General features: G+C 42.9%; 1 protein-coding gene across 4 annotated transcripts in view; it reads right to left on the bottom strand.

The window, feature by feature from the left end:
- LOC110500296 (ankyrin repeat- and BTB/POZ domain-containing protein 3-A) overlaps positions 1-20228 on the bottom strand; it is a 206469-nt gene that overhangs the window by 11121 nt on the left and 175120 nt on the right. For all 4 annotated transcript variants that reach the window (XM_021577600.3, XM_090214343.1, XM_090214344.1 and 1 more), the window contains 7 exons: positions 7447-7673; positions 6880-7058; positions 4608-4710; positions 3990-4092; positions 3468-3549; positions 3153-3221; positions 1892-2005 (listed from right to left, as the gene is read on the bottom strand). In XM_021577600.3, coding sequence (XP_021433275.3) covers positions 1892-2005; positions 3153-3221; positions 3468-3549; positions 3990-4092; positions 4608-4710; positions 6880-7058; positions 7447-7673 — 877 coding nt within the window. The remainder of the gene's footprint in view (positions 1-1891; positions 2006-3152; positions 3222-3467; positions 3550-3989; positions 4093-4607; positions 4711-6879; positions 7059-7446; positions 7674-20228) is intronic.

Genomic DNA, 20228 nt, shown 5'->3' with positions numbered 1-20228 from the left:
CTCTAGTGGTAGCATGAGACGGAGTCTACAACCCCACACAAGTGGCAGGGTAGCCTAGTGGTTAGAGCATTGGACTAGTAACTGAAAGGTTGCAAGTTCAAATCCCCGAGCTGACAAGGTGATTCTGTCATTCTGCCCCTGAACAGGCAGTTAACCCACTGTTCCTAGGCCGTCATTGAAAATAAGAATTTGTTCTTAACTGACTTGCCTAGTAAAATAAAGGTAAAAAAAAGTTTTGGTTTGTTGTATCTGTCAGCATAGTGTCCAGAGCATGGAGGCGCTACCAGGAGACAGGCCAGTACATCAGGAGACTTGGAGGAAGCCGTAGGAGGGCAACAACCCAGCAGCAGGACCGTTACCTCCGCCTTTGTGGCAGGAGGAGCACCCTGCAAAATGACCTCCAGCAGGCCACAAATGTTTATGTGTCTGCTCAAACAGTCAGAAACAGACTCCATGAGGGTGGTATGAGGGCCCGACGTCCACAGGTGAGGGTTGTGCTTACAGCCCAACACTGTGCAGGATGTTTGGCATTTGCCAGAGAACACCAAGATTGGCAAATTTGCCACTGGCGCCCTGTGCTCTTCACAGATGAAAGCAGGTTCACACTGAGCACATGTGACAGATGTGACAGAGTCTGGAGACGCCGTGGAGAACATTCTGATGCCTGCAACATCCTCCAGCATGACCGGTTTGGCGGTGGGTCAGTCAGTCATGGTGTGGGGTGGCATTTCATGTGCTCGCCAGAGGTAGCCTGACTGCCATTAGGTACCGAGATGAGATCCTCCGACCTCTTGTGAGACCATATGCTGGTGCGGTTGGCCCTGGGTTCCTCCTAATGCAAGACAATGTTAGACCTCATGTGGCTGGAGTGTGTGAGCAGTTCCTGCAATAGGAAGGCATTGATGCTATGGACAGGCCCGCCCGTTCCCCAGACCTGAATCCAATTGAGCACATCTGGGACATCATGTCTCGCTCCATCCACCAACGCCACGTTGCACCACAGAATGTCCAGGAGTTGGTGGATGCTTTAGTCCAGGTCTGGGAGGAGATCCCTCAGGAGACCATCCGCCACCTCATCAGGAGCATGCCCAGGCGTTGTAAGGAGGTCATACAGGCACGTGGAGGCCACACACACTACTGAGCCTACATTTGACTTGTTTTAAGGACATTAAATCAAAGTTGGATCAGTCTGTAGTGTGGTTTTCCACTTTAATTTTGAGTGTGACTCCAAATCCAGACCTCCATGGGTTGATAAATTTGATTTCCATTGATATTTTTTGTGTGATTTTGTTGTCAGCACCTTCAACTATGTAAAGAAAAGTATTTAATAAGAATATTTCATTCATTCACATCTAGGATGTGTTATTTTAGTGTTCCCTTTATTTTTTGAGCAGTGTACTTTGTAGTGGCAGCTGCAGAGAAGTACTTGGGTGTACAAGGTTTTAGCTAGAACCCTCTGCAAAGGGTTTTACATTGCACCAAAAAGGGGTCCCCTAAGGGGACAAACCGAAGAACCCTTTAGGTTCAACTTAGCACCTTTTATTCTTCCACAGCTTCATGTGTTACAAATGTACAATTTTAAAATGTGCAATGGAGCAAAATATTCTGTCTTCTCCTTTTGAAACTGGTTGAATGGCAATTTTTATCCTGTAGGCACCTGACACTTATCACAGGTGAGATTAAAGAATCACTTGCCTCCAACCACATTAATTTGGACATTTATGACTTTAATGACTTATGACTCAATTTAAATTAAAAAATGTTTCCCTTGGTCCTGTGCAGTTTTTAAACAAACTAATACACCTGTGAACACCAAATGTTTTTTCAATTTCAACTCATTTTAGAAAACATTTTGAACGGTATACGTTGGCTTGTTCCCATTTCCTCTCACCTTAGCGTGTTTGTAGATGTCTACACAGGTTTCCACGGCAATGTTCTTGGAGCAGATAATCTCACAGTGTCGTTGAAGGGCCTCTAGTTGAAAGAATTTTGCTGCAGACAGAAGCTGTGGAAGAGAGGGAAAAGAGAGCAGAAACACACACAGTGAGAAGTTGGTTGGACTTTCTGGGTAATGACATGAAAAAAATGTTTGATGGGGTTGAGGTCAGAGTTCTGTGCAGGCCAGTCAAGTTCTTCCACACCGATCTCAAAAAACATTTTTGTAATGAACCTCGCTTTGTGCACAGGGCGTTGCCATGCTGAAACAGGGAAGGGCCATCCCCAAACTGTTGTTACAATGTTTGAAGGACAGAATCATATAGAATGCCATTGTATTTCCCTTCACTGGAACTATGGGGCCTAGCCAGAACAATGAAAAACCATCCCATGCTATTATTCCTCCTCCACCAAACTTTACAGTTGGCACTATGCATTAGGGCAGGTAGCGTTCTCCTTGCATCCGGCAAATCCAAATTTACACCACTCCAGCCGACGCTTGGCATTGCGCATGATGATCTTAGGCTTGTATGTGGCTGCTCGCCCATGGAAACACATTTCATGAAGCTCCCGACTAACAGTTGCGTCCAGAGATAGTTTGGAACTCTGTAATGAGTGTTGCAACCGAGGACAGATGATTTTTACACACTACACACTTCAGTCTCGTTCTGTGAGCTTGTGTGGCCTACTACTATGCGGCTGAGCCGTTGTTGCTCCTAGACGTTTCCACTTTAAAATAACCGCACATACAGTTGACCGGTGCAGCTCTAGCAGGGCAGACATTTTACAAAAATACTTGTTGGAAAGGTGCATCCTATGACGGTGCCACGTTGAAAGTCACAGAGCTCTTCAGTAAGGCCATTTTACTGCTAATGTTTGTATATGGAGAATGAATGACTGTGTGCTCGATTTTATACACCTGTCAGCAACTGGTGTGGCTGAAATAGCTGAATCCACTAATTTTATTGGGTGTCCGCATACTTTTGTATATATAGTGTATTTTATTTAAGTGTCATTCACAAAATCGGTAATACAAAACACAAAACAAAATGTAATTTTGCAATTTAGACGCATAGATAATAATCATGGCACAGTATGTACAGTATGTATGATTTGCAAACCTGCTCTGTCAGTGTAATTGTTTGAGAATTATTGTGTGACAAGTATGGCTGCATTGTCATTGAAATAAAATATATATTAAAAAAAGTAATTCTTACCTCCATAATCTCAGTATTCATGATGTGCAAGGACTCAGTGCCTCCACAATACAGGTACTGCATGACCAACTGTAAAAGAGGAATGTTGTTATGACTCAAGCCTCTCAACACATTAAGAACAGCCTAACTGAATTACTGGTACTGGTAGGGTAATACTTATATACAGTATGTCACCCTATAGCATTTCAAAAATATAGAAAGCTCCGGAGTTTTACATTTGTTTTTCCTGTGGTGCGAATCCCAGTTGAACTATGAACACATTACTATTAACCCATTTACTGCAACCTAGTTACAGTAGTACATACAGTAGGCTACCTGGAATATGTTGTACTTGACATGACTGATCTCAATGTAGGTGTTCTCTGCTGCTGGTCTGTTTTGGAGCAGGGATTTAAACCTGTATGAAATAATTAAAGAAAGGTGGGGAAGACAAGTTGTCAGAAAACAAAAGGAGCATGTCGTAGTCTGCATTAGTGACATGAGACCAGTGCTGTACTGGTAAACACCTTCTTCTATTTTGCATGAGCATCTTTTGCAGAAAAATGCATTGAAAGTATAGGGAGCGTTACTTTATTCACCGCCAACGATCAGCGTTTACCCACCAATTTTTGCATATGACATGTCTTTGTCACTCTTATGAACATATATAACCTAACATGCACGTGAAATAATTGATTTATAACCACCTCTGAAAAAACATTGTTAGAAAAAATAGTTTGGGGGCATTCTAATTGTTCAAGCATTATTTTTCTCATTTTTTTTAATAAAAATGTTTTATTGTTCAATTCCAACATACAAGTATTTCACAGATTATCATGTTCAAGCATTTTTCATCACCTGGCTGAAGCAGTAAATAACAGGACTTTATGTGCATAGAAGGGTTTTTCTTCCACCAGAAATGTTACATCAGACATCTCCTTGTTGTTGAGGAAGTGGGGGTCTGAAAGAAGTGAAGGATAATTACAACATTTGTCCACTTTTAACACTGTGTTATATTTATCTCTATAGTTGTAATTACAAAATTACATTGTAGCAAATGCTGACTTTTATTAACAACGCTGAACATATTAGATCAAGGTCAAGTAACTAGAACACATCAACACCAGCCCATCGATAATTCAAAATCTATATGCACTCTCGATGGTGCTAGAGACACAAACACAAATGTGTGGAATACAACTTCAACTGCCAACGTACAGTATAGCAGAACAATCATTTTCAAGCTCTAGTTTTCAAGCTTCCATTTCATTCTACACTGTTAATGATGAATGAAGACAAATTATTATTGCAATTTCTATAGGGCCACTCCTCCATCCCATCACATTTAAGCACATTTTAGAGGCACCACAAACACAAAGAGGGAGGCAAGTAACGGCTGCTTCTGCTGCCTTTCTGAACATGCATGGCGTGGGTGCAAACCGTTTCCACTCAGGAGCAACACCTTCCTTTGCTCACCAAGTCTCGAGGTCTGCTTCCTCCTGATCTCAGTGAGTTTGGGGATAGGGAAGGGCCCATAGCACTGGGAGAAAATCACAGACAGCTGGCTGATCACCTCATTCTGCAGGCCAGGCAAAGAGGGAGATGAGAAGACATAAATGGACATGGGAAATGTTTGGAAAAAGGGCAGTTATGTACTGCTGTAAGAAGAGTTATTAAAACCTGTTGCAACTCTAGGGGCAGTATTTTCATTTTTGGAAAAAAAACGTTCCTGTTTTAAATGGGATATTTTGTCAAGATGCTAGAATATGCATATAATTGACAGCTTTGGATAGAAAACTCTAACGTTTCCAAAACTGTAAAGATATTGTCTGTGAGTATAACAGAACTGATGTTGCAGGCGAAAGCCTGAGAAAAATCCAATCCGGAAGTGCCCCAGGTTTTGAAAGCGCTGCGTTCCAATGAGTCCCTATTCAGCTGTGAATATGCCATCAACGAGCTTACGCTTTTTACGTATTCCCCAAGGTGTCTACAGCATTGTGACGTAGTTTTACGCATTGCTGTTGAAGAATAGCCGTAGGCGGCCACATTGCGTAAGTGGTCACATGGTTGCTCCGAGAGAGATTCTCGTGTAAAATACAGAGGTAGCCATTACTCCAATCGGTCCTACTGAAAAACTAATTGTCCCGACGGATATATTATCGAATAGATATTAGAAAAACACCTTGAGGATTGATTATAAAAAACGTTTGCCATGTTTCTGTCGATATCGCAGTTTTCGTGACTGCAATTTCCGGTCGATTTCTCAGCCAAACGTGAAGAACAAACGGAGCTATTTCGCCTACAAAAATAATATTTAGGGAAAAAATGAACTTTGGCTGTCTACCTGGGAGTCTCGTGAGTGAAAACATCTGAAGTTCATCAAAGGTAAACAATTTAATTTGATTGCTTTTCTGATTTTCGTGACAAGGTTACCTGCTGCATAAGGCATAATGCTATGCTAGGCTATCGATAAATTTACACAAATGCTTGTCTAGCTTTGGCTGTAAAGCATATTTTGAAAATCTGAGATGACAGGGTGATTAACAAAAGGCTAAGCTGTGTCTCAATATATTTCATTTGTGATATTCATGAATAGGAATATTTTCTAGGGATATTTATGTCCGTTGCGTTATGCTAATTAGGTTCAGGCGTTATGCCGTTGCGTTATGCTAATTAGTCTACGCTCCAGCATGCGGGTTTGGGAGTCACAAGAAGTTTTAAATAGAAGGCCATAGCGGTGAATGTTTTGCAATTCATGCATGAATATAATGATACAGATTGAAGAACATATCAAAGCTGCTACATACAATACCAGTCAAATGTTTGAACACACCTAATCACTCAAGGGTTTTTCTTTATTTTTACTATATTCGACATTGTAGAATAATAGTGAAGATATCAAAATTATGAAATAACACACATGGAATCATGTAGTAACCAAAAAAAAGTGCTAAACAAATCAAAACACATTTTATATTTGACATTCTTCAAAGTAGCTAACCTTTGCCTTGATGACAGCATTGCACACTCTTGGCATTCTCTCAACCAGCTTCACCTGGAATGCTTTTCCAACAGTCTTGAAGGAGTTCCCACATATGCTGAGCACTTGTTGGCTGCTTTTCCTTCACTCTACGGTCCAACTCATCCCAAACCATCTCAATTGGACTGTCGTTTCTCTTTGCTTATTTGAGCAGTTCTTGACAAAATATGGACTTGGTATTCTTACAATGTAGAAAATAGTAAAAAGAAAGAAAAACCCTTGAATGAGTTGGTGTGTCCAAACTTTTGACTGGTAATGTACATTGGGAAAAAATATATCATACGAAGATGCAAATTAAGAAAAGTCAGAAAGTAAATGATTGAGACAGACTTGCAACAGGACAATATTGGAATTTGTACTGTAAAAAAGCAAGTGATGGGTAAGAAAAACAAGAAATGTTAATAGAAACATGTGCCATGAAAGGAGGTAGGACCCTAAGTTTTTCCTGGCCACGTGACCTACAGGAAAAAGTCAGACTGCACAGAACTAGTGACTGGAATTTTTCCTGGTCACATGGACACAAAACGGAAACATTTTTTATAAAACATTTTGGAAACTAAAAATGAAAAAATAGTTTCTTATTGGAAAAGTCCACGTAGTCCTTCCCTGTTTCAGTCTGTTTTCTTCTGTTTGGTCCCTAATGAACATGACCACGGTGGACAGGGAATTCCAGAGCCTTAAATTGGGGAGGACACACAATCACATCACCTTGCTGGCATGGAGGATCTGGAACATAAGTGGCAGGCCATGGGTGATGAGCTCCGCAGTGTACTCTTCCTCCTGGATGCAGCTGAAGTCCTTGAGCAGACCCTGGATCAGTGGGCGCCGGTGCTGCAGGAAACAGGTGCGCAGAGACTCCAGCCAAGTGTGCAGGGTCCAGGGGACACCTGGGAAGACCAGCAGCAATCAATAAATAACAAAAAAGTAAATACTGTAGCTGCTAGCTACTACACCAGCAGGAAAAGCAATTAGATCAAAAATGGCTAAAGCACTGACCATGCCTGCCTCACTCTATAATGGTGATGGATGAGCTTAAAGTGCAGCTGTTGCTGTCTGTGGTGTATATGGAGTGGTGGGCAGTTTTTCCATTGGCCCTCAGTTGTGGATATCTATGGTGGTCTTGTACAGTCCATGGACTCACCTAATCAGTGAATGTCTACTATACTGTATGATGGCAGTGCATTAGCATTATTTTGATAGGTGATGATTGCCGCACTTTTTTAAAGTGTTTGACATATAGTGTTTGGCGCGGGGTGAGTGCATGTTAACTCTGACCTAAACTGCGGATGTCTATGGTGATGTCCACATGGCCGTGCTCAGTGCTATGGTACATGGCCTCTCTCAGGGCCCTCAGTTTGGCCTTTCCTGTTCGTTGGAGGGTCCCGACGGCCTGGGGAGGTTTCTTCTCCCCGGGCACCGAGCTCTTGGCCAGGATCTCCTCCAGGGAGAGGACGTCATCCTTTTCTTTCTCTCCATGAGACAGAAGCTTCCGGAATACATTTCTAAAAGGGGGAGGTTTGTAATGTTGGATTTATATTATAACTCACACACCTATCATTCTACCAGATGCAAGGAGAAAAACGGTAAGCTGAGTAGAAAAGAAACCCCAACACACGGGTGATCTTTAAAACCTCTTCGGGCTAGGGGGCAGTATTTTCACGTCCAGATGAAAAGCATGCCCAAAGTAAACTGCCTGCTACTCAGGCCCAGAAGCTAGGATATACATATAATTAGATTTAGATAGAAAACACTAAAGTTTGTAAAACCGTTATAATAATGTCTGTGAGTATAACACAACTGATATGGCAGGCGAAAACCTGAGAAAATCCATCCAGGATAAAAACATTTTAGGTAACTGTGGTTTCCATGCGTTTTCTATGGGAACCTAGATTTCTGTGGCAATTGGTTGTAGTTCCTATTGCTTCCACTAGATGTCAACCGTCTTTAGACATTTGTTGATGTTTTTCTTTAGAGAAAAGAAGAAGTACGGTTGTTCAGAACGAGGGTCTAGCCTGGTGTCCTTTTTTTATTTGGTGCGCGCGAACTAAACTCGCTACACTTTCATTTTAGCGGCAATTGAACACAGTTTATTCCGTCTTAAATTTGATTGATTATTTACATTTAAAAATACCTAAAGTTGGATTAGAAACGTTTTTGAAATAAGTTTACAGGTATGTATTAGATTATTTGTAGTCATGGTGGTCGAGTTGGAACCGGTGTTTTTCTGAATCAAGCGCGCCAAATAAATTGACATTTTGGGAATATAACGATAGAATTTATTGAACAAAAGGACTGTTGGTGATGTTTATGAATGTCATGTGTTTGTTTTGTGGGGTGCTATCCTCAGATAATCGCATGGTTTGCTTTCGCCATAAAGCCTTTCTGAAATCTGACACGTTGCCTGGATTAACAACAAGTGTAGCTTTAATTTGATGTATTGCATGTGTGATTGTATGAAAGTTTAATATTTCGAATTTAAAAAACAATGAATTTTGCGCTCTGCAATTTCACTGGATGTTGTCGAAATGTTCCGCTAGCGGAACCCCAAGCCGTAACAGGTTTTAATGCTCCACAGATTTAATGGATCTTTTCTCCAATGTTTCAGTCCCAATATAACTTCATCAAGAACACTCCAGTGTGTTGGAGTTTCTTTTCTAGGCCGAGGATGCGTGACGATATCTAACCTCCCGTTCCGCCCCTGTCCCGCCCTTGTCTCACCCTCCAGAACACCAGAGCTAAACAACAATCACATTCTGCATGTGTTAGCTGTCAAACTCAAACATAATGCAAACACAGGTCAAGTGATCATTACAGTATAACCCAGCTACCTGGGACATGGAAATTTCAACATTCTCTTCATATTGGGTCACAAATTATATACTGCAGACTTAATGAGAATTTGTACCGCTATGATCAACAACATTGGAAAAACACCCTACAATTAGTTACAATCCTGTTTTAAAGGTATGGCCGGTATGTATGGCTTGTACACTCTTAGAAAAAAGGGTTCCAAAATGATTATTTGCAAAGGGATGGAGTTCTACCAAGAATAGTTTTCATCTGAAAAAACACTTTTGGAATTAAGGGATATTTGCCTATAGTTTGGAAGGCAAGAAGGATTCTTTGTAAGGCAAGAAGGGTTCTAACATAGAACCCTTCTAAAGCCGGGTGAACACTACACAAAATATCGCTGAGCGTCTCTTAGTAAATTACTGTCTTTCCTGTAATTTTTTGTCTTGCCAACATAGTGGTGCGCACACTAAATGATCTGTCACAGACTGGGTGTCACATACTACAAGATTCTTCACTTGGTCCCGAGGATTCTCGATACCATGCTATAGCACGAAAACAAAACAGGAGTTTGTCACGAGCCAGACAGTGGCAAAACAAATATGGAGTTTGACAGTGAAGAGCAGCTGGCCAGAAAAATAAGACATTTGGGTGAGGCCATGGTTGGTGAGACGAGGACAGTTTGGGTTGTATGTTCTGCAGAGAGAGTTGGAGGAAAGTAATGCCCAATCAGCACAGCTAGCTAGGGTACTAATTGATGTTTTTCATACAGTGCATGTAGTATGTCCTAATATCACTTACATAACCAATGAAGGGTTGTTATTGTTTTGTTGTTGTTATGGCTGTAGCACCAATACAAATTCATAAGAATTATTGTTGCATGTAAATAGAATGATCTGATTCAGGATATTTAGCTCTAATAGGGCTACATTGTGCTCTGCCTTCACCTATAGGCTCCACCCCCGATAATAGATGCATGATAGGACAGGGTTCAGGGAGCTGCAGCGGATGACCTCAGACACATTTGATTTCCTGCTGGGGATGGTGAGACTCATCAGAATGCAGGACTCCAAGATGAGACAATTTTTTGGCAATGGGTGTGTAGGCCTATATCATAACAATTTTACATGATTGTTTTGTTTTCTAAATGTTTGTCTTTTTCATGAAGAATCCCACAGATTCCAGTACAGGATTGTGTGCACTGTGTCCAAGATTTTTATGGAGACCTGTAAAGCCCTCCATCGGGTCATGAAGGAAGAATTCCTGAAGGTAGGCCTTGGTCACCACACAGGACTGTAGACATGAAGCTGTATTTTAAATCCCACAACACAAAGATCTGTTTTTCATTTAATTAACAAACTATAGTTTTGGCAAGTCGGTTGTGCATGACAAGTAATTTTTCCAACAATTGTTTACAGACAGATTATTTCACTTAAAATTCACTGTATCCCAATTCCAGTGCGTTAGAAGTTTACATACACTAAGTTGACTGTGCCTTTAAATAGCTTGGAAAATTCCAGAAAATAATGTCATGGCTTTAGAAGCTTCTGATGGGCTAATTGACATCATTTGAGTAAATTGGAGGTGTGCCTGTGGATGTATTTCAAGGCCTACCTTCAAACTCGGTGCCTCTTTGCTTGACATCATGGGAAAATCAAAAGAAATCCGCCAAGACCTCAGAAAGAAATTGTGGACTTCCACAAGTCTGGTTCATCCTTGGGAGCAATTTCCAAATGCCTGAAGGTACCATGTTCATCTGTTCAAAAAATAGTACACAAGTATAAACACCATGGGACCACGCAGCAGTCACACCGCTCAGGAAGGAGACGCGTTCTGTCTCCTAGAGATTCATTTACTTTGGTGTGAAGTGTGCAAATCAATCCCAGAACAACAGCAAAGGACCTTGTGAAGATGCTGGAGGAAACAGGTACAAACGTATCTATATCCACAGTAAAACGAGTCCTATATCGACATAACCTGAAAGGCCGCTCATGAAGGAAGAAGCCACTGCTCCAAAACCACCATAAAAAATACAGACTACGGTTTGCAACTGCACATGGGGACAAAGATCGTAAAAGTGAAAATAGTAAAAATAGTAAAATAAATAACAATAATGAGGCTATATACAGGGGGTACTGGTACCAAGTCAATGTACAGGTTAGTCAAGTTATTTTTTATATGTTGGTAGGGGTAAAGTATCTATATATAGATAAATTAGCAGCAGTGTAAAAACAAAGACAGGTGTGACAAAGGGAGGGGGGTGTGTGTCAATTCAAATAGTCCAGTTGGCCATTTGAATAATTCAGCAGTCCTTTTGGTCCTAGACTTGATGCTCCTGTAACGCTTGCCATGTGGTAGCAGAGAGAACAGTCTATGACTTGGGTGACTGGAGTCTGACAATTTTTTGGTTCTTCCTCTGACACCGCCTAGTCTATAGGTCATGGATGGTAGGAAGCTTGGCAACAGTGATGTACTGGGCCATATGCACTACCCTTTTGTAGTGCCTTTTGGCAGATGCCGAGCAGTTGCCAAACCAGGCTGTGATGCAACCGGTCAGTATGCTCTCAATAGTGCAGCTGTATGACTTTTTGCCTGTTCGGCCCTCCTTTCCCTGTAGTCCACAATCAGCTCCTTTGTCTTGCTCACATTGAGGGAGAGGTTGTTGTCCTGGCACCACAGTGCCAAGTATTTGACCTCCTCCCTATAGGCTGTCTCATCGTTGTCGGTGATCAGGCCTACTACTGTTGTGTCGTCAGCAAACTTAATGATGGTGTTGGAGTCTTGCCTGGCCATGCAGTCATGTATGTACATGGAGAACAGGAAGGGACTAAGCATGCACCCCTGAGGGGCACCTGTGTTGAGGATCAGCGTGGCAGATGTGTTGTTTCCTACCCTTACCACCTGGGGGCTGCCCATCAGGAAGTCCATGATCCAGTTGCAAAGGGAGGTCTTTAGTCCCAAGGTCCTTAGCTTAGTGATGAGCTTTGTGGGCACAATAGTGTTGACCACTGAGGTGTAGTCAATGAACACAGGAAAAATAAAAAAAATAAAAAAAATTGCTAAAATAATTATTACATTGTTGATTGATTGACTATGGCTTTTCAAATCACCCAGTATTGCTATCTGTAGTGTTAGTTCTAGGCAAATGTTGCAATTCTTCAGCCATTCCTGGACCTGTGGGGTTAATGCGGTAATCGGGGGGAAGCTGTAACATATAACAAACCTTGTTCACTCTCCTCAGGACTTTAAATGGCCCCACAAACCGCAGACCCAGCTTCCGTCAGGGCAGGCGGAGGGGCAGGTTTCGGGTCGAGAGCCAGACCCGGTCCCCCGGTGTGAACACCACACTGCGGTGGCGGTCTGCATTCTCTTTTTGACACGGTGAACACAGACACGGACAGCTTCCCATGTCTCCTCTATGCGTCTGAACCAGTCGTCCACTGCAGGAGCCTCGGTCTGACTCTGATGCCAAGGCGCCAGAACCGGCTGGTACCCCAGTATGCACTGGAAGGGAGAGAGGTTAGTGGAGGAGTGGCTAAGCGAGTTCTGTGCCATCTTGGCCCAGGGCACGAACGCTGCCCACTCCCCCGGCCGGTCCTGGCAATGGGACAGCAGAAACCTGCCCACATCCTGGTTTACTCTCCACCTGCCCATTACTCTCGGGGTGAAACCCTGAAGTAAGGCTGACCGAGACCCCCAGACGTTCCTTGAACGCCTTCCAGACCCTAGACGTGAACTGGGAACCTCGATCAGACACTATATCCTCAGGCACCCCGTAGTGCCGGAAGACGTGCCTAAACAAAGCCTCCGCAGTCTGTAGGGCCGTAGGGAGACCGGGCAGAAGGAGGAGACGACAGGACTTAGAGAAATGATCCACAACGACTAGGATCGCGGTGTTACCCTGTGAAGGTGGAAGATCAGTCAGAAAATCCACTGACAGGTGCGACCAAGGCCGCTGTGGAATGGGTAAGGGGTGTAGCTTACCTCTGAGCAGGTGCCTAGGAGACTTACACTGGGCGCACACCGAACAGGAGGACACATAAACCCTCACGTCATTAGCCAAGGTAGGCCACCAGTACCTCCCGCTCAAACAGCGCACTGTCCGACCGATCCCAGGATGATCAGAGAAGGGTGATGTGTGGGCCCAATAGATAAACCGGTCACGAACAGCAGACAGGACGTACAGACGCCAGCGGGACACTGGAGGGGAGCGGGCTCTGCACGTAACACCTGCTCAATGTCCGTGTCCAGCTCTCACACTACCGGAGCCACCAGGCACAAGGAGGGGAGTATGGGAGTGGGCTCCATGGGGCACTCCTCTGTGTCATACAGTCGGGACAATGCGTCTGACTTCACATTCTGGTAGCCTGGTCTGTAGGAAATGGTAAACACAAAATGGGTCAAAAACATGGCCCACCTTGCCTGCCGAGGGTTCAGTCTCCTCGCTGCTCGGAGGCTTCCTGCAACACTAACTCAAAAAAGTTCTGGGACACTGTAAAGTCCATGGAGAATAAGAACACCTCCTCCCAGCTGCCCACTGCACTGAAGATAGGAAACACTGTCACCACTGATAAATCCACCATAATTGAGAATTTCAATAAGCATTTTTCTACGGCTGGCCATGCTTTCCACCTGGCTACTCCTACCCCGGTCAACAGCACTGCACCCCCCACAGCATCTCGCCCAAGCCTTCCCCATTTCTCCTTCTCCCAAATCCAGTCAGCTGATGTTCTGAAAGAGCTGCAAAATCTGAACCCCTACAAATCAGCCGGGCTAGACGATCTGGACCCTTTCTTTCTAAAATGATCTGCCGAAATTGTTGCCACCCCTATTACTAGCCTGTTCAACCTCTCTGAGATTCCCAAAGATTGGAAAGCAGCTGCGGTCATCCCCCTCTTCAAAGGGGGACACACTCTTGACCCAAACTGCTACACACCTATATCTATCCTACCATGCCTTTCTAAGGTCTTCAAAAGCCAAGTCAACAAACAGATTACCGACGATTTCGAATCTCACCGTACTTTCTCTGCTATGCAATCTGGTTTCAGAGCTGGTCATGGGTGCACCTCAGCCACACTCAAGGTCCTAAACGATATCTTAACCGCCATCGATAAGAAACATTACTGTGCAGCCGTATTCATTGATCTGGCCAAGGCTTTCGACTCTGTCAATCACCACATCCTCATCGGCAGACTCGACAGCCTTGGTTTCTCAAATGATTGCCTCGCCTGGTTCACCAACTACTTCTCTGATAGAGTTCAGTGTGTCAAATCGGAGGGTCTGCTGTCCGGACCTCTGGCAGTCTCTATGGGGGTGCCACAGGGTTCAATTCTTGGACCGACTCTCTTCTCTGTATACATCAATGAGGTCGCTCTTGCTGCTGGTGAGTCTCTAATCCACCTCTACGCAGACGACACCATTCTGTATACTTCTGGCCCTTCTTTGGACACTGTGTTAACAACCCTCCAGGCAAGCTTCTATGCCATACAACTCTCCTTCCGTGGCCTCCAATTGCTCTTAAATACAAGTAGAACTAAATGCATGCTCTTCAACCGATCGCTACCTGCACCTGCCCTCCTGTCCAAAATCACTACTCTGGACAGCTCTGACTTAGAATACGTGGACAACTACAAATACTTAGGTGTCTGGTTAGACTGTAAACTCTCCTTCCAGACCCATATCAAACATCTCCAATCCAAAGTTAAATCTAGAATTGGCTTCCTATTTCGCAACAAAGCATCCTTCACTCATGCTGCCAAACATACCCTTGTAAAACTGACCATCGTACCAATCCTCGACTTCGGCGATGTCATTTACAAAATAGCCTCCGATACCCTACTCAACAAATTGGATGCAGTCTATCACAGTGCAATCTGTTTTGTCACCAAAGCCCCATATACTACCGACCATTGCGACCTGTACGCTCTCGTTGGCTGGCCCTCGCTTCATACTCATCGCCAAACCCACTGGCTCCATGTCATCTACAAGACCCTGCTAGGCCCCCCCCTTATCCCAGCTCGCTGATCACCATAGCATCTCCCACCTGTAGCACACTCTCCAGCAGGTATATCTCTCTAGTCACCCCCTAAACCAATTCTTTCTTTGGCCGCCTCTCCTTCCAGTTCTCTGCTGCCAATGACTGGAACGAACTACAAAAATCTCTGAAACTGGAAACACTTATCTCCCTCACTAGCTTTAAGAACCAACTGTCAGAGCAGCTCACAGATTACTGCACCTGTACATAGCCCACCTATAATTTATCCCAAACAACTACCTCTTTCCCTACTGTATTTATTTTATTTACAGTGCCATGCGAAAGTATTCGGCCCCCTTGAACTTTGCGACCTTTTGCCACATTTCAGGCTTCAAACATAAAGATATAAAACTGTATTTTTTGTGAAGAATCAACAACAAGTGGGACACAATCATGAAGTGGAACGACATTTATTGGATATTTCAAACTTTTTTAACAAATCAAAAACTGAAAAATTGGCCGTGCAAAATTATTCAGCCCCCTTAAGTTAATACTTTGTTGCGCCACCTTTTGCTGCGATTACAGCTGTAAGTCGCTTGGGGTATGTCTCTATCAGTTTTGCACATCGAGAGACTGACATTTTTTCCCATTCCTCCTTCCAAAACAGCTCGAGCTCAGTGAGGTTGGATGGAGAGCATTTGTGAACAGCAGTTTTCAGTTCTTTCCACAGATTCTCGATTGGATTCAGGTCTGGACTTTGACTTGGCCATTCTAACACCTGGATATGTTTATTTTTTAACCATTCCATTGTAGATTTTGCTTTATGTTTTGGATCATTGTCTTGTTGGAAGACAAATCTCTGTCCAAGTCTCAGGTCTTTTGCAGACTCCATCAGGTTTTCTTCCAGAATGGTCCTGTATTTGGCTCCTTCCATCTTCCCATCAATTTTAACCATCTTCCCTGTCCCTGCTGAAGAAAAGCAGGCCCAAACCATGATGCTGCCACCACCATGTTTGACAGTGGGGATGGTGTGTTCAGTGTGATGAGCTGTGTTGCTTTTACGCCAAACATAACGTTTTGCATTGTTGCCAAAAAGTTCAATTTTGGTTTTATCTGACCAGAGCACCTTCTTCCACATGTTTGGTGTGTCTCCCAGGTGGCTTGTGGCAAACTTTAAACAACACTTTTTATGGATATCTTTAAGAAATGGCTTTCTTCTTGCCACTCTTCCATAAAGGCCAGATTTGTGCAATATACGACTGATTGTTGTCCTATGGACAGAGTCTCCCACCTCAGCTGTAGATCTCTGCAGTCCATCCAGAGTGATCATGGGCCTCTTGGCTGCATCTCTGATCAGTCTTCTCCTTGTATGAGCTGAACGTTTAGAGGGACGGCCAGGTCTTGGTAGATTTGCAGTGGTCTGATACTCCTTCCATTTCAATATTATCGCTTGCACAGTGCTCCTTGGGATGTTTAAAGCTTGGGAAATCGTTTTGTATCCAAATCCGGCTTTAAACTTCTTCACAACAGTATCTCAGACCTGCCTGGTGTGTTCCTTGTTCTTCATGATGCTCTCTGCGCTTTTAACGGACCTCTGAGACTATCACAGTGCAGGTGCATTTATACGGAGACGTGATTACACACAGGTGGATCATCATTAGTCATTTAGGTCTGGATCATTCAGAGATCCTCACTGAACTTCTGGAGAGAGTTTGCTGCACTGAAAGTAAAGGGGCTGAATAATTTTGCACGCCCAATTTTTCAGTTTTTGATTTGTTAAAAACGTTTGAAATATCCAATAAATGTCGTTCCACTTCATGATTGTGTCCCACTTGTTGTTGATTCTTCACAAAAAAATACAGTTTTATATCTTTATGTTTGAAGCCTGAAATGTGGCAAAAGGTCGCGAAGTTCAAGGGGGCCGAATACTTTCGCAAGGCACTGTACCAATGTGCGAACAATAACGGTTGCCACAATACACGGGTGAAACAGCACCTGGAAAAACAGACGGAAACATACCGACCTTAACAATAAACAATCACACACAAAGACATGGGGGAAACAGAGGGTTAAATACATGACCAGTAATTGGGAAATGAAAACCAGGTGTGTGGGAAACAAAGACAAAACCAATGGAAAATGAAAAGTGGATCTGCAATGGCTAGAAGACCGGCGAAGTCGACCGCCGAGCACCGCCCGAACAAGGAGAGGAACAGACTTCGGCGGAAGTCGTGACAGGGTGGCTATTTGATGAATCTCAAATATACAATATACTTTGATTTGTTTAACACTTTTTTGGTTACTACATGACTACATGCTATGTGTTATTTCATGGGTTGACGTCTTCACTATTATTCAACAATGTAGAAAATAGTAAAAATAAAGAAAAACCCTTGAATGAGTAGGTATTCAAAAAAAATTGACTGGTAGCGAATGTAGTTTTTTTATTTCCTTTTTATTTAACCTTTAGTTAACCAGCAAGTCAGCCTACCAAAAATCAAAAGGCTTCCTGCGGTGACGAGGGCATAAAAATATGGGACAAAATACACATCACAAAAGGAGAGACAACACAACTCTACATGAAGAGAGACAACAACATAGCATGGCAGCAACACATGACAACAACATGGTAGCAACAAAACATGGCAGCAGCACAAAACAGGGTACAAAAATGTTTGGGCACAGACAACAGCACAAAGGGCAAGAAGGTAGAGACAACAATACACACGTAAAGCAGCCACAACTGTCAGTAAAGTGTGCATAATTGAGTCTTTAAATGAGGAGATTGAGATAAAACTGTCCAGTTTGAGTGTTTGTTGCAGCTCGTTCCAGTCGCTAGCTGCAGCAAACTGAAAAGAGGAGCGACCCAGGGATGTGTGTGCTTTGGGGACCTTTAACAGAATGTGACTGGCAGAACGGGTGTTGTATGTGGAGGATGAGGGCTGCAGTAGATATCTCAGATAGGGCGGAGTGAGGCCTAACAGGGTTTTATAAATAAGCATCAACCAGTGGGTCTTGCGACGGGTAAACAGAGATGACCAGTTTACAGAGGAGTACAGAGAGCAGTGGTGGCAAATCTGATGACCGAATGGTAAAGAACATTTAGAACCCCCTTACCTGCCGATCTATAAATTGCATCTCCGTAATCTATCATGGGTAGGATGGTCATCTGAATTAGTGTTAGTTTGGCAGCTGGGGTCAAAGAGGAGCGACTACGATAGAGGAAACCAAGGCTAGATTTAACTTTAGCCTGCAGCTTTGATTTATGCTGAGAGAAGGACAGTGTACCGTCTAACCATACTTCCAAGCTCTTAACCCTCAGAGGTAGCAATCACACCTGTGGGGAGAGGGGCATTCTTCTTACCAAACCACATGACCTTTGTTTTGGAGGTGTTCAGAACAAGGTTAAGGGCATAGAAAGCTTGTTGGATCCTAACAAAGCTTTGTTGCAGAGCATTTGTGTACTCAATAGTACACCACAAGCGTATACTCATGAGCTATACGAGATAGAAAAGACGGAATCATATTAGAGGACTACTGAAGTTATACTATTTCAGTGTAGATAAGGAAAGGGCTGGTTAAAATAAAAACATAACAGCCAGACAAGCCAGTGTATGAATCAAATGGATTTACATATGAATGGAGTGGAAATTAGTTAACTTTGTGATCTGTAAGGTAAATAACTGTGTCAAGCAGATTACACAATATCTTTACCATTTCCGAGACATGGATTTCATGTTGTAATGTTAACCAGGGATGGCTCCTGGCAATCTGTGTGAAACGTTAACTAACTAACTACTATCTGTGAATTAATGTTTTCCCTCTACAGTATGTGGTTAGTTTTCAGAATAAGAGAATTAGGTGTAAATGAGGCATTGCTTGTTAAACAAGTGGATTCAGGGATCAAGTGTAGCTGGAGCTGGGCCTGGCTTAAACTGGATGCCACTATGGTGACTACGCACTTTCCCCCCTTTCTCACCTTTTCAATACAGTGGATAAAAAGGGGTATGCCAGGTGTGCTCTCTGCCAGAAAAGAGATCAAGTATCTCCAACAAAGGGTATCATGCTCTGTTGGTACATTGTAGAACAGATGTCCACAGGCAGAAAGTATACTATGTAACAATATGTAGTGTTGCCCAAAGATATTGCCTTTGTTGTGTTGAACTTGACAGTAACACTGGTGTGTGTGTGAGGGGGGATTATTACATTTATTTACTCGGTGAACGTTATTTTTGCACACATGTAGCCTTTTGCACTTGATTAATGTCTACTATAGTGGCCACTATACTTTAATCGAGCAAAAAATAGAATTGCTGTTTGTTTTATTCTATTTCTACTTTAAGATGTTTTTCCCAGGTGGAATATTTAGATGTGTGTGGTCACAAGTGTTATATTATAAAGGCTTTCATGACTAACTGCAATATTGTTGTATTGTTTTTTCTCAAGACTTGAGTGTCATTTGCAGTAAAGTCTAGGCAACAAATAACATTGGACTGCTTTCTTTGTCTATTTTTTAGCTGTGAGTTAGTTTCACATTAACCACTTTTTATTTTACACACAGAGACTTGTCATGTACATTAGATCATATTCTTTGCTGTGTAATTAGTTAAAAACCTGCAGCAGGGATTTTTTGCATGTTTCAGTGCAAAAAAAAAATTGGGGGGCCCTCACCAGTTTGCATCCCTGGTTAACAAGGTAGATCGAAGTAATGTTTTCATTTTAGCTAAACAAAACTTTTTTGTTGCGGAAAATCAGCCTTGTTCGCATAGCGATGATGAAAAAAAAGTAATTTAGGCTATAATGATCTGCAAAGTTTGAATCATTAGGTCATCACACTGTTAATATAGCAACAGACGCTAAGAGTTTATCAAATCCCATTGTGATGCAGAGGGGGGGACACTTTGGCCTGGGGGACAATATTTGGCATGATAGGCCCCGACCCCAAGTTTTGGAACCACTGAACTAACCTCTCTATCTCCTCTGCTTCCTCCTGCACGCATTGTAGGTTGCCTCAGCCTCACCACTGAGTGCCACATCACTGTCTATCTCAGAAGCCTACCCTCTGTAAAGCAAAGTTATTATGAGAACTTAGTAGCCTCTTTTTTTGCTCCTCCTAAGGTAGGCTCCGTTTAATGTTAGCTTCTTATATCATCCGTCTAGCTGGCTAATACTAGCCAGAGCCTTTCAACAGCTGACTGACATCCTATCCATAAGCGACTACTTACCAGTTGTTGCAATGTTTCTCGCAAACACACTGTCAGAAGAGTAACTACTTGCCTACTTGAGCCGTCTC

The sequence above is a fragment of the Oncorhynchus mykiss genome, chromosome 21 (genome assembly GCF_057628025.1).
Source record: "Oncorhynchus mykiss isolate SJ-2025 chromosome 21, ASM5762802v1, whole genome shotgun sequence".
Taxonomy (NCBI): domain Eukaryota; kingdom Metazoa; phylum Chordata; class Actinopteri; order Salmoniformes; family Salmonidae; genus Oncorhynchus; species Oncorhynchus mykiss.
The sequence above is the reverse complement of the archived record's forward strand: the minus strand, read 5'-3'. Positions and strand labels throughout refer to the sequence as shown.